The sequence below is a fragment of the Haliotis cracherodii genome, unplaced genomic scaffold (genome assembly GCF_022045235.1).
Source record: "Haliotis cracherodii isolate W230 unplaced genomic scaffold, xgHalCrac1.p SCAF_9, whole genome shotgun sequence".
Taxonomy (NCBI): Eukaryota; Metazoa; Mollusca; class Gastropoda; order Lepetellida; family Haliotidae; genus Haliotis; species Haliotis cracherodii.
This window is the reverse complement of record NW_027266343.1, coordinates 48,467,855-48,481,717: the sequence shown is the minus strand read 5'-3', so window position 1 is coordinate 48,481,717 and position 13,863 is coordinate 48,467,855. Positions and strand designations below refer to the sequence as shown.

The 13,863-nt window shown below is 41.7% G+C and overlaps 1 protein-coding gene across 2 annotated transcripts in view; it reads left to right on the top strand.

Annotated features, from left to right (window-relative positions):
* LOC139452952 (inositol polyphosphate-5-phosphatase A-like) overlaps window positions 1-13,863 on the top strand; it is a 157,067-nt gene that overhangs the window by 37,270 nt on the left and 105,934 nt on the right. For both annotated transcript variants that reach the window (XM_071234574.1, XM_071234573.1), the window contains exon 2: window positions 4,719-4,760. In XM_071234574.1, coding sequence (XP_071090675.1) covers window positions 4,719-4,760 — 42 coding nt within the window. The remainder of the gene's footprint in view (window positions 1-4,718; window positions 4,761-13,863) is intronic.

Genomic DNA, 13,863 nt, shown 5'->3' with positions numbered 1-13,863 from the left:
CCCGATCCCGTTAGTCGCCTTCTACGACAAGCATAGTTACCTTTTACAGCAAGCATGGGCTGCTGAAGACCTATTCTATCCCGGAATCTTCATGGGTCCACAGATATTGTGAATACTCGAATGGTGGCTAATGTTTATAAGATAAACTTGTCTTATCGAGGTTATTGAAATGTTTTACAGCAGTCATGTGATTAATGAGAAAACTGTGAATGTTTATCTTTAGTGTCTGAAACTCATAATATAAGGATATAATCCAGACAAAAAAATCAGGTGAGCTACAGAGCTTCTGTATCTGTTTATTGCTCACTTGACACAGTAAGGTAACTCAACACATGTTTGAGTTATTAAAAGCTCTGATATTTTTTCGAAGTGTGTGCTTTCATCTTGCTCTTAAATCTCACGAAATGTAGTTTTTTTTATCAAATATTATCTCTTCAAAAAATGGCATATGAAGGACATGTCTGACGTCATATTTTGTTCAAATAATTTATTGGATTTAGAACATTAAAAAATTCAATGTTCAAACATTATGTTATCATGAAGCCACAAGACTTAGAAAGCTGAACCCTTGTTACAATGATAATGGCTGTGACTGACATCATGAGCATCGATCCATGCAGTTGGTATACGATGACATGCATCAATCTAGTCAGCGAGCCTGACCACCCGATCCCGTTCGTCGCCTCTTACGACAAGCTTAGTCGCCTTTTATGGCAAGCATGGGTTGCTGAAGATCTATTCTATCCCGGGTCTTCACAGGTCATGGCTGTGGGAAGATTAAAGGAATCATTAAAGGCAATAACGTCAGTAGGCACAGATAATGTTACAAAAACAAGTCTTTCTCGAATCTGATTTTCTTAAAGTTGAAATTTTTTATTTTGAAACTAATTTGATTTGTTGCTTACAATTTGTTTCTGACGTGCCCTGTGGCTGTTGTTAAAGCCATCTTAGTGCTAAGACATGTTTGTGATCAAAGATGTCACGGACTTCCAGTGGTCAACGTTCTATAATCAACTTGTGTTTACACGGCTCTGTGACAGGGTGAGCCATGTTGTTTTGGGATATATCTGAAAAACAAAAACATTTATTCTAGAAGATTATATGGTTCTGTTCTGATGTACAAAACCTTCTAAATGGCGTACTGGTTTTCTTGGGGGAATTCAAGTCAGCAAAGAGCCGGAGTCACAGGAGACAATTACAATTTTATTAACAAAAATAATAAACAATATCTTAAATATAGCTGCGGGTGCCACAGAGAGTCGGTACAACCCTCTGGCTGTGGGTGAGATGTCTGCTTGGTTTGAGCGTCAAACCCCTACACTTAACATTTTGCTGTGTGTGTTTAATAAAAATTAGAACAATATAAAGGAATATGATTGGTTGTTGATACACAATGGGCGTGTGCTACGGTTAATGAATGGCTAGACAGAGGGGAATACTTAATCCTGTTAGACTGGCACTAATCTTGTTAACATATTTACTGGGTGCTCGGAAAGAGATTATGGTATCACTATAGACAAGCTTGTCTGGGGGATAATCCTTAATGAGTTTAAATTGAAGCATTTGCTGAATGTTATTCTAATATAGGTGATGACAGATTTACTTTAATAAAATAGTTCAATTCAATCTATTAAACTATGCAGACATAACCTTTGTCTTATTGAATAGTATGTCTGGGAGATGTGTTCTCGTTACCTTAGGCTAGCATCTATCTAAAAAGCTATTACTGAAACTACTAATATTTTGCATTTGCATTTTCCTTGAATAATATTTATTACTTGCTGTTCTATAATTATATGAAATTTTGTATAAATGTTACACCAAGAAAAATTATTAAAGCGCTTTCTGTGGATCTAATTATTATATGAAAACTTAGTATAAATGTTACATCATGATAAGATACTTGAAACAGTATTATTTTTCTCAGGTTAAACAACAAAATGAAAAGATTCACTGGACATCCTGTAAGTCCTGGAAAAATATGTGTGGTGAAAATGACTTGTTGAGCTCCGCCTTTCTGAGATAAAATTCCATCCGTCCACTTTCCGTTTCCGGAACTCTTGAATAGTTCTTGTTGAAACTCGCTATACAGATCAGTCTAGTGGTGAACTCCAGGTGCCTTTTGATGTTTTGGGATGTCTATATTTTCAATTTTCTTTTTGTTTTCATGACAAATTGGACTTATACTAAAAATGAGGGTCGTGCTTGTTTCAAGAGTAGAACTCCAAACTCTTTGAATATTTTAAGACGAAACTTGCAATACATATCATTCTAGTGGTGAACTGGCACTTTTTGATGATTTGGGATGTTATAAAAACTGAACAGCGTTATTTTTTCTTCTTCCCTGAACTGAACATATTCAATGGCCGATGATTTATCCAAAAGTTGGGTATAAGAAGCCAAACTCCATTTCCGAGTTGCACCAGAAAGGTTCAAAATACATATTACTAAGACTTGTTGAAAGTGTATCTTTTTTCCCTCCCTCCTTTACATTACATGTATAAGGAAGTCAAAATAGATATTTGAATTTAGAATTTATATTTTTTATATTTTCAAACTACTGACCTGAATTTCTTAGCCAAAAATCTGTAGATTTAAAAATACAGTAGACTACGGTTATATCGAGGGAACCACTAATTTTAGTTCATAATAACCGTAGTTCGTTATAAGCATACATACAGCATATATACAACAAATGGTCGGGAGTAAAAATAAGTTCGTTATATCCGTCAGTTCGTTATAAGCGTGTTCGTTATAAATGTAGTTTACTGTATGTCTGACCTAAGGATGTCAGTATTTGTGTGAAAACGGTATGTGTTTGGCCACATGTCCAGCATTGCCCAGTCAGTAAACTACTGGTTGTTATCTACTTTCATGCAGTGCCTGTATTCCTCTATTGGGGGTTTTACCTTCATAACACTTGTCTCTATGCTTGTCGTAAGAGGTGACTAACAGGATCGGGTGGTCAGGCTCGTTGACTTGCTTGATGCAAGTGGATTGATGCTCATGGTGTCAACCATTGGATTGTCTGGCCCAGACTCAATTATTTAGAGACCGCTGTCATATAGCTGAAATAATTCTGAGTTCAGCGTTAAACAACAAACCAAGAAACAGTCTTGGCTTGATATTATAACAACTGGCCTGTGCCACTAGTGTCGTCATCAGTGTGGACTTTGCCACTATATTCAACGTAGCAAGTTTACAAGAACTGGTTCTTGTTAAAGACTATTCCACTTTGGATTTACTAGGTTAGTCTTATGATACGTCATTAGAATATATACACTCAAGGCCCGTTAATCCGACACTGTTAATCCCACAATCGGCTTTATCCAACACTAATGATGGGAACCGATTAAATCAGTGTTTTTAGACCCTTTAATCCGACAGTCTCACACTCTAACTGCAATCCACTTATTTGCAACGAATTACCTGAATCACCTGTCAATCAGTCTCGTTAATCTGACACAGTGATTGGCCTACTCTGTAGTCATCTGCCCGCGAGTACACAGCCTTTGTTTTGATGTCAGACGAGTCGGCTGGTAGCTGCATATTACAATGGCTGCAGAGATAAACTTGCTTAACAATAAACAGTTAATGCTTTAAATAAACAAAACAGGATTAATCACATGCTTAGATTACCTCAATCTTTAGAGTTTGCATGATTAGCTAGAAAACATATTCCGCAAACAATCTAACATAACAATATGAATATTTCATTTTTCATTTCTTTTATTATGTGTTTGTATCGTTATCTATTGTGCATCAATTTTTGATCATGAATGTTGATACTACTTAATTTCGTTTATTCAACACACTCGTTAATCCGACGTAATCATTTGCAACCAACCATGTCGGATTAACGGGACTTAACTGTATAAGGAACAGTAACTACAGATATTAAGGCATCTCAACAGATTTTGCTAGTGTGCGTGATCGGGGGATATGCGCTAATCTAATAATAATCATGAATTGTGCATGAATGATCACTCAAAAAAATAATCAAACCTGGATTGAAAACTTTTCACTGTATTTAAGTGAAATAATCTTGAAAGTAACTTTTAACCCCACTGCATCTGTCATATAGCCCTCTAAGTTTGTGTTTTGACCAGGGAGCCAAGTGACTCCTAACTGAGTATCATAAGTCCTCACTTAAGAACTTACTCCAAAGTTCATACAATGTTTGGCCCTCACATGTTATTTAGAATTGGTCCTATGCTTGTCATGAGAGGCAACATAGTGGATTGGATGGTCAGATTCTGTGATGATGATCCCAGACATTGTACAATGATGGTGTGGATCATTGCTCACAGTATCAATCACTGGTTTGTCTGGTCCAGGCTTGATTATTTTCACTCTGCCACCATAAAGCTGGAATATGGCTGAGTGCGGTGTTAATCAATAAATAAACCTATTATTTAGAACATGAAGATGATAGTCAAGTGAGTGAGTGAGTGAGTATGGTTTTTATGCTGCTTTTAGCAATATTCCAGACCTATCACGGCGGGGGACACCAGAAATGGGCTTCACACATTGTATCCATGTCGGGAATCGAACCCAGGTCTTTGGCGTGACGAGCGAACGCTTTAACCTTTAGGCCACCCGACCGCTCCTGATGATAGTCAAGACATAGTATTGATTGACATAGTATTGATTGACATAGTATTGATTGACATAGTATTGATTGACATAGTATTGATTGTCTGTTTGTTTCCTTTCAGCCTGAACAGATGTTCAAGCCATGGCTGAAGGAGTTCCTAGGAGTGAGTATGCTTCCCTTTCACTTCCATGTTCCTTATATACCCGTGAGTGTTGCCACATATAGTTTATACCCGTGACGGTCTGGGTTAGAATTGATCTTCAGTAACCTATGCTTGTCATAAGAGGCGACTAACGGGATCGGGTGGTCAGGCTCGCTGACTTGGTTGATGCATGTTATCGCATCCCAATTGCGTGGATCGATGCTCATGATGTCAGTCACAGGACTGTCTGGTCCAGACTTGATTATTTACAGACCGCCGTCATATGGCTGGAATATTGTGGTGAGTCCAGCGTTCAACAAACAAACAAACAAGTGAATAAAGTGTTCACTGATCACGCCAAAAGCCCCGGGGCTTGATTCCCCAAATTCTCTTCCTTCTCGGCCTGATACTAGGGAAATCTAGACCTTTTAACTATTATAGAATTTAGATGTTTGTGTTATTGTTGTGTGGAGATGCATGAGAGACACACTTCTACAACCATGGAATGATTTCAGCCTTTGTGTCACTTAAGGTTATCCTCTATGATATTGTGACACAGTGGAGACAGGCAGTGGTAGCTGTATCATGGTATAACATTTATACTAAGTTATCCTATAATAATTAGATCTACATCAAATGCTTTGAAAGAGATTATGGTGACACTATAGATGAGCTTGTGTTGGGGCTAATCCTTAATGCCCTATAGACGAGCTTGTATGGGGGCTAATCCTTAATGAGTCAAATTTTCAGTTATTGCTGAATGTTATTCTAATATAGGTGATGACAGATTTACTTAAATAAGATAGTTCAAGGTAATCTATAAGACTATGTAGAAATATCTTTTATCTGGGAGATGGGATCTTGACACCTTAGGCTAGCATTTATCTAAAAGCTTCAAATCTATTAAACTATGTAGACGTAACCCTTGTCTTATTGAATAATATGTCTAGAAGATGCGCTCCCATTACCTTAGGATAGCATCTATCTAAAAAGCTATAAATGAAACTATTGATATTTTATATATGCATTTTACCTGATGATAAGTATTACTTGCTAAACTATAATTATATGAAATGATGTATAAATATTATACCATTATAACTCATAAAAGGATATACTATAGGATAACTTAGTATAAATGTTATACCATGATAGCTGTGTGCACTGCATTAATTCTGTCATGTTAAACATGCAAATGTGTTCATGTATAATTCAATGCCAGCATGAGAACAATGTCCCCAAAATACTATTTACAGTCCATGTCTCACACCTACAGTCTGACATTTAATATCATCTGGATTTTGAGGCCATCTTGGAATGACCTTTATGTCTGTCAAACGGTATTTAGTGTTGGGATATTATTGCATGTAATTTCACAAGTGGTTAATTACCCAGGATGCGACGCCCACATATCAAAAACAAAGTTCACATTTGATCATTGAATGTAAATAGCCTCGGTGTAAACATGTATTGAGGTCACGATCAGGCAGTTTCTGACAGTGGAGGGCCGAATGGACTGAAGTATTGAGGTCACGGTCAGGCTGTTTCTGGGGTTTCATCGGTGAGGGAGAACATGGGTATTACTGAGGTCACGGCCAGGCTGTTTCTGGGGTTTCATCGGTGAGGGAGAACATGGGTGGTATTGAGGTCACGGCCAGGCTGTTTCTGACAGTGGAGGGCCGAATGGACTGAAGTATTGATGTACAGGTCAGGCTGTTTCTGGGGTTTCATCGGTGAGGGAGAACATGGGTGGTATTGAGGTCACGGCCAGGCTGTTTCTGGGGTTTCATCGGTGAGGGAGAACATGGGTGGTATTGAGGTCACGGCCAGGTTGTTTGTGGGGTTTCATCGGTGAGGGAGAACATGGGTATTATTGAGGTCACGGTCAGGCTGTTTGTGGGGTTTCATCGGTTAGGGAGAACATGGGTATTACTGAGGTCACGGCCAGGCTGTTTGTGGGGTTTCATCGGTTAGGGAGAACATGGGTATTATTGAGGTCACGGTCAGGCTGTTTGTGGGGTTTCATCGGTTAGGGAGAACATGGGTATTATTGAGGTCACGGTCAGGCTGTTTCTGGGGTTTCATCGGTGAGGGAGAACATGGGTATTATTGAGGTCACGGCCAGGCTGTTTCTGGGGTTTCATCGGTGAGGGAGAACATGGGTGGTATTGAGGTCACGGTCAGGCTGTTTCTGGGGTTTCATCGGTGAGGGAGAACATGGGTATTATTGAGGTCACGGTCAGGCTGTTTCTGGGGTTTCATCGGTGAGGGAGAACATGGGTGGTATTGAGGTCACGGCCAGGCTGTTTCTGGGGTTTGATCGGTGAGGGAGAACATGGGTATTATTGAGGTCACGGTCAGGCTGTTTCTGGGGTTTCATCGGTGAGGGAGAACATGGGTATTATTGAGGTCACGGTCAGGCTGTTTCTGGGGTTTCATCGGTGAGGGAGAACATGGGTATTATTGAGGTCACGGCCAGGCTGTTTGTGGGGTTTCATCGGTGAGGGAGAACATGGGTATTATTGAGGTCACGGTCAGGCTGTTTCTGGGGTTTCATCGGTGAGGGAGAACATGGGTATTATTGAGGTCACGGTCAGGCTGTTTCTGGGGTTTCATCGGTGAGGGAGAACATGGGTGGTATTGAGGTCACGGCCAGGCTGTTTCTGGGGTTTCATCGGTTAGGGAGAACATGGGTATTATTGAGGTCACGGCCAGGCTGTTTCTGGGGTTTCATCGGTTAGGGAGAACATGGGTATTATTGAGGTCACGGCCAGGCTGTTTCTGGGGTTTCATCGGTGAGGGAGAACATGGGTATTATTGAGGTCACGGCCAGGCTGTTTCTGGGGTTTCATAGGTGAGGGAGAACATGGGTATTATTGAGGTCACGGTCAGGCTGTTTCTGGGGTTTCATCGGTGAGGGAGAACATGGGTATTATTGAGGTCACGGTCAGGCTGTTTCTGGGGTTTCATCGGTGAGGGAGAACATGGGTATTATTGAGGTCACGGCCAGGCTGTTTCTGGGGTTTCATCGGTGAGGGAGAACATGGGTATTACTGAGGTCACGGTCAGGCTGTTTGTGGGGTTTCATCGGTGAGGGAGAACATGGGTATTATTGAGGTCACGGCCAGGCTGTTTCTGGGGTTTCATCGGTGAGGGAGAACATGGGTATTATTGAGGTCACGGCCAGGCTGTTTGTGGGGTTTCATCGGTGAGGGAGAACATGGGTATTATTGATGTCACGGCCAGGCTGTTTGTGGGGTTTCATCGGTGAGGGAGAACATGGGTATTATTGAGGTCACGGCCAGGTTGTTTGTGGGGTTTCATCGGTGAGGGAGAACATGGGTATTATTGAGGTCACGGCCAGGCTGTTTCTGGGGTTTCATCGGTGAGGGAGAACATGGGTATTATTGAGGTCACGGCCAGGCTGTTTCTGGGGTTTCATCGGTTAGGGAGAACATGGGTATTATTGAGGTCACGGCCAGGCTGTTTCTGGGGTTTCATCGGTGAGGGAGAACATGGGTATTATTGAGGTCACGGCCAGGCTGTTTCTGGGGTTTCATCGGTTAGGGAGAACATGGGTATTATTGAGGTCACGGCCAGGCTGTTTGTGGGGTTTCATCGGTGAAGGAGAACATGGGTATTATTGAGGTCACGGTCAGGCTGTTTCTGGGGTTTCATTGGTTAGGGAGAACATGGGTATTATTGAGGTCACGGCCAGGCTGTTTCTGGGGTTTCATTGGTTAGGGAGAACATGGGTATTATTGAGGTCACGGCCAGGCTGTTTGTGGGGTTTCATCGGTGAGGGAGAACATGGGTATTATTGAGGTCACGGTCAGGCTGTTTCTGGGGTTTCATCGGTTAGGGAGAACATGGGTGGTATTGAGGTCACGGCCAGGCTGTTTCTGGGGTTTCATCGGTGAGGGAGAACATGGGTATTATTGAGGTCACGGCCAGGCTGTTTCTGGGGTTTCATGGGTGAGGGAGAACATGGGTATTATTGAGGTCACGGTCAGGCTGTTTCTGGGGTTTCATCGGTGAGGGAGAACATGGGTATTATTGAGGTCACGGTCAGGCTGTTTCTGGGGTTTCATCGGTTAGGGAGAACATGGGTATTATTGAGGTCACGGCCAGGCTGTTTCTGGGGTTTCATCGGTGAGGGAGAACATGGGTATTATTGAGGTCACGGTCAGGCTGTTTCTGGGGTTTCATCGGTGAGGGAGAACATGGGTATTATTGAGGTCACGGTCAGGCTGTTTCTGGGGTTTCATCGGTGAGGGAGAACATGGGTATTATTGAGGTCACGGTCAGGCTGTTTCTGGGGTTTCATCGGTTAGGGAGAACATGGGTATTATTGAGGTCACGGCCAGGCTGTTTCTGGGGTTTCATCGGTGAGGGAGAACATGGGTATTATTGAGGTCACGGTCAGGCTGTTTCTGGGGTTTCATCGGTGAGGGAGAACATGGGTATTATTGAGGTCACGGTCAGGCTGTTTCTGGGGTTTCATCGGTGAGGGAGAACATGGGTATTATTGAGGTCACGGTCAGGCTGTTTCTGGGGTTTCATCGGTTAGGGAGAACATGGGTATTATTGAGGTCACGGCCAGGCTGTTTCTGGGGTTTCATCGGTGAGGGAGAACATGGGTATTATTGAGGTCACGGTCAGGCTGTTTCTGGGGTTTCATCGGTGAGGGAGAACATGGGTATTATTGAGGTCACGGCCAGGCTGTTTCTGGGGTTTCATCGGTTAGGGAGAACATGGGTATTATTGAGGTCACGGCCAGGCTGTTTCTGGGGTTTCATCGGTGAGGGAGAACATGGGTATTATTGAGGTCACGGCCAGGCTGTTTCTGGGGTTTCATTGGTTAGGGAGAACATGGGTATTACTGAGGTCACGGTCAGGCTGTTTGTGGGGTTTCATCGGTTAGGGAGAACATGGGTATTACTGAGGTCACGGTCAGGCTGTTTGTGGGGTTTCATCGGTTAGGGAGAACATGGGTATTATTGAGGTCACGGCCAGGCTGTTTCTGGGGTTTCATCGGTTAGGGAGAACATGGGTATTATTGAGGTCACGGCCAGGCTGTTTCTGGGGTTTCATCGGTGAAGGAGAACATGGGTATTATTGAGGTCACGTCCAGGCTGTTTCTGTGGTTTTATGGGTGAGGGAGAACATGGGTGGTATTGAGGTCACGGCCAGGCTGTTTCTGGGGTTTCATCAGTGAGGGAGAACATGGGTGGTATTGAGTTCACGGCCAGGCTGTTTCTGGGGTTTCATCGGTGAGGGAGAACATGGGTATTATTGAGGTCACGGCCAGGCTGTTTCTGGGGTTTCATCGGTGAGGGAGAACATGGGTATTATTTACACAGGTCACGGTCAGGCTGTTTCTGGGGTTTCATCGGTGAGGGAGAACATGGGTATTATTGAGGTCACGGCCAGGCTGTTTCTGGGGTTTCATAGGTGAGGGAGAACATGGGTGGTATTGAGGTCACGGCCAGGCTGTTTCTGGGGTTTCATCGGTGAGGGAGAACATGGGTATTATTGAGGTCACAGCCAGGGTGTTTCTGGGGTTTCATCGGTGAGGGAGAACATGGGTATTATTGAGGTCACGGCCAGGCTGTTTCTGGGGTTTCATAGGTGAGGGAGAACATGGGTGGTATTGAGGTCACGGCCAGGCTGTTTCTGGGGTTTCATCGGTGAGGGAGAACATGGGTATTATTGAGGTCACGGCCAGGCTGTTTCTGGGGTTTCATAGGTGAGGGAGAACATGGGTATTATTGAGGTCACGGCCAGGCTGTTTCTGGGGTTTCATTGGTGAGGTGAGAACATGGGTATTATTGAGGTCACGGCCAGGCTGTTTCTGGGGTTTCATAGGTGAGGGAGAAAATGGGTATTATTGAGGTCACGGCCAGGCTGTTTCTGGGGTTTCATCGGTGAGGGAGAAAATGGGTATTATTGAGGTCACGGCCAGGCTGTTTCTGGGGTTTCATCGGTGAGGGAGAAAATGGGTATTATTGAGGTCACGGCCAGGCTGTTTCTGGGTTCATGGGTGATGGGGACAGTGGGTGTCCAATTGGAATAAGTATTGATGTAAGGGACAGGCTGTTTCTGGGGTTTCACCGATGACGGTGAACATGGGTGGGCCTAGTGGACTGAAGTATTGATGTCAAGGCTTTGGGGATAATTGTATGTACCAACACAGTGACTGAAAATATATGTTTCTCACCCGGCCAAAGCAATAAATGGTAGGGTCCTGGTTTGGTTTGTTTAGATGTTGAGTATTGGTACCGATAAAACTTAACATTTCAATACTTTACAGTTACACATAGTGTTCTGTGCAAGCTTCTTAAGTTCAAATTTTTCAGCAATTCAGCAATGTTTCAGTTTTTGATGCCCGTCTGTAAGTAATTGAGTCTGGACCAGTGATTGATATAATGAGCAATAATCCTCACAGACTGACCACAGCTGATCCATTTAGGACTTGTACAAGCTTGGGGTTGCTACTCACAATGGGCAATATTTTGAAATGCAAAATATTCACCACAAAATATTTCATCTGATACAAGTGAGGGATATTTGCATCAGCACTTCCCCAAGGTTCCAGATTCAAATCGTGTTTGAAACCCAGAATTTGTCCATTCACTTGCCATCTAACCTTGCAATAATGGTTCATCCATCAATTTCATGTACCAAATTACATATCCTGTGTGGGCAACTTGTTTGGACTTGTCTAGGTTGTCCATGCAGTGGTCACTCTGTCCCTGCCATTGTGTATGTGTAGTAATGATATTGACATCCACATCTATCGATACATATTAATTATCTTATTGCAAGGAAACATCAAGAACAGTGTTGAAGATTAAGTAACGCATGAAAATACCATATTTTATTGTTACATTTAATTTACATATACACTTTATCTTGATACAGTCTTTCTTTGGTACAGGTTATGGAAAAGGAGCTATCATGTGTTTAATGTGCAATCAAAAATTACATTGTTCACTTATTTATTTATTTATTTATTTATTTATTTATTTATTTATTTATTTATTTATTTATTTATTTATTTATTTATTTATTTATTTATTTATTTATTTATTTATTTATTTATTTATTTATTTTGTTCAAATGTCATTGCACACAAGCATTTGGTTTTAATAATGTACAACGCTGTTACTTTGGATCTCTTTAATGTCAAAAGCCTCAAATTTCCCACTGGAACAAATTATCTGTAATGCAATCAACGCAGCTAATTTAGAATTCCGGGTCTTGTACCACTAGGTCCTCATTGGGAACCCGTGGGATATATTAACACCTGATAGAGTTGTTTTATTATCCGGATAATACCGGCAAATAACTCCGGGGAATACCAGCAATATTAACACTGGTCAGAGCTTTCAGCCTGTTCTTGTTGAAACTGATAGCCGAGTTAGTTACTGGTAAATTATTGCCTGATCTTTTTGTGAGTTAAAGTAAATTACTTTAGATTTGATCTTTCTGTTGGAACTTTGATGAATGCAGTAATAACCTTTTGGTTAGAATGGTGCTATTTTGGGAAGGTCATTTTTCACTAAGATATGACTGTAAGCCATTGTTGGTTAGAATATGAGGTATGTTATCATGTATTTGATAACTGTAAAATTCAGTGTTTCTGTTCATATGTATGAAAATATGTCCATCATTTTAAAACCAGTCATGGACTATCACTCAGTATTTGAAGTTTCTGGCATGGCAAGTATGTCCTTATATGGAATACTTTTGTACATCGTAATCAAATTTCTTCAATGGTATAAAAAATCCACTGGAACATCATGGTGTGAAGATCAGGGTTAGAACTGATCTTCAGCAACCCATGCTTGTCCGAGGAGGCGACTATGCTTTGTAAGAGGCAACTAAGGGGATCGTGTGGTGATGGTGTGCTGACTTGGTTGATGCATCATCATATCCCAGTTGTGCAGATCAGTGCTCCTGATGTCAAGCATTGAATTATGTTTTTGAATGACATTTAGAATTGATACACATAAAGAGGATTTATGGATGTGAACTTCTTTTCTATGAGGAACACAATGATTCGGAGTATATACTTACACCTTCTCGATTATTTACAGACCGCCGTCATACATCTGGACTATTGCTGAGTTTTGCATTTAAAAACAAAAAACAATAATACACTGGTTGTCCTGTACCATGTAGCAATGGAGGTGTCATCGGTCTGTTTGCGGAGTTGTGTTTACCTTGTGAACCGTCATCATCAATGCACATCGGTTTTGAAATCGTATTTTGGCAGTAAAGGTTGGAACACAGATGTATTTTATGTTGCGATATTAGCAATCTTTTATTGGTGTTTTTCAGTTAAGTTTTTAAATAGGCTGAACTACCCTCAGCTTGTGTTAGTGTTTTTATGTTTGTTTGTTGTTCAGCACCTGACACTCAGCAAGTAAGTTTCAGCAATTTGACGTCTGTTAATAATCAAGTCTGTATCAGACAGTCCAGTGATTGACTACATGATCTTCAATCCACATAATTGGGATACGATGACATGCATCAACCAAGTCACTGAGCCTGACCATCTGAACCATTCAGTCACCTCTTAAGACAAGCACAGTTTCCTCGGGACCTGTATTCTTACCTCAAATCCCAACGGTTTAGTTGTTTTATGTCAGTGACAGTGAGATTGTGACAGTCACTACGCGATCACAACCCTCATTTAGGACCAGTCCTAATCAGGGTAGAATACAGCTAGGTCGGGCAGGCAGAGGTGCGTTACATCAGATCAGGCCTAACCGACATGGACCCATCTGAGAACTAACTCAGCAGGATTACATTTGTGTAAGAAATAATCAGGTTAATATATTCGACATCTGTGTTGACAAGAGGATTTGAAGCTCTGTACTACTGTGTCACTTCTCAATAATGGCATTTGCCTTTGTGACGCATGATGTCTTTTTTGAGCCAATCTTTAGTAAACAAGTCATGCGATCACTGGTCCTCAGAGCTTCAGGGTATTGAGTTTGTATAGTTTCTTTACAAATTCAGTCTATCAGGTCCATACCTTTTTTGGTGAGGAATGTGTTTAATCTTAAGGATGCTAAACACTGAAGGGGGTACAGGTGGCCCAGTCATCTAAGGT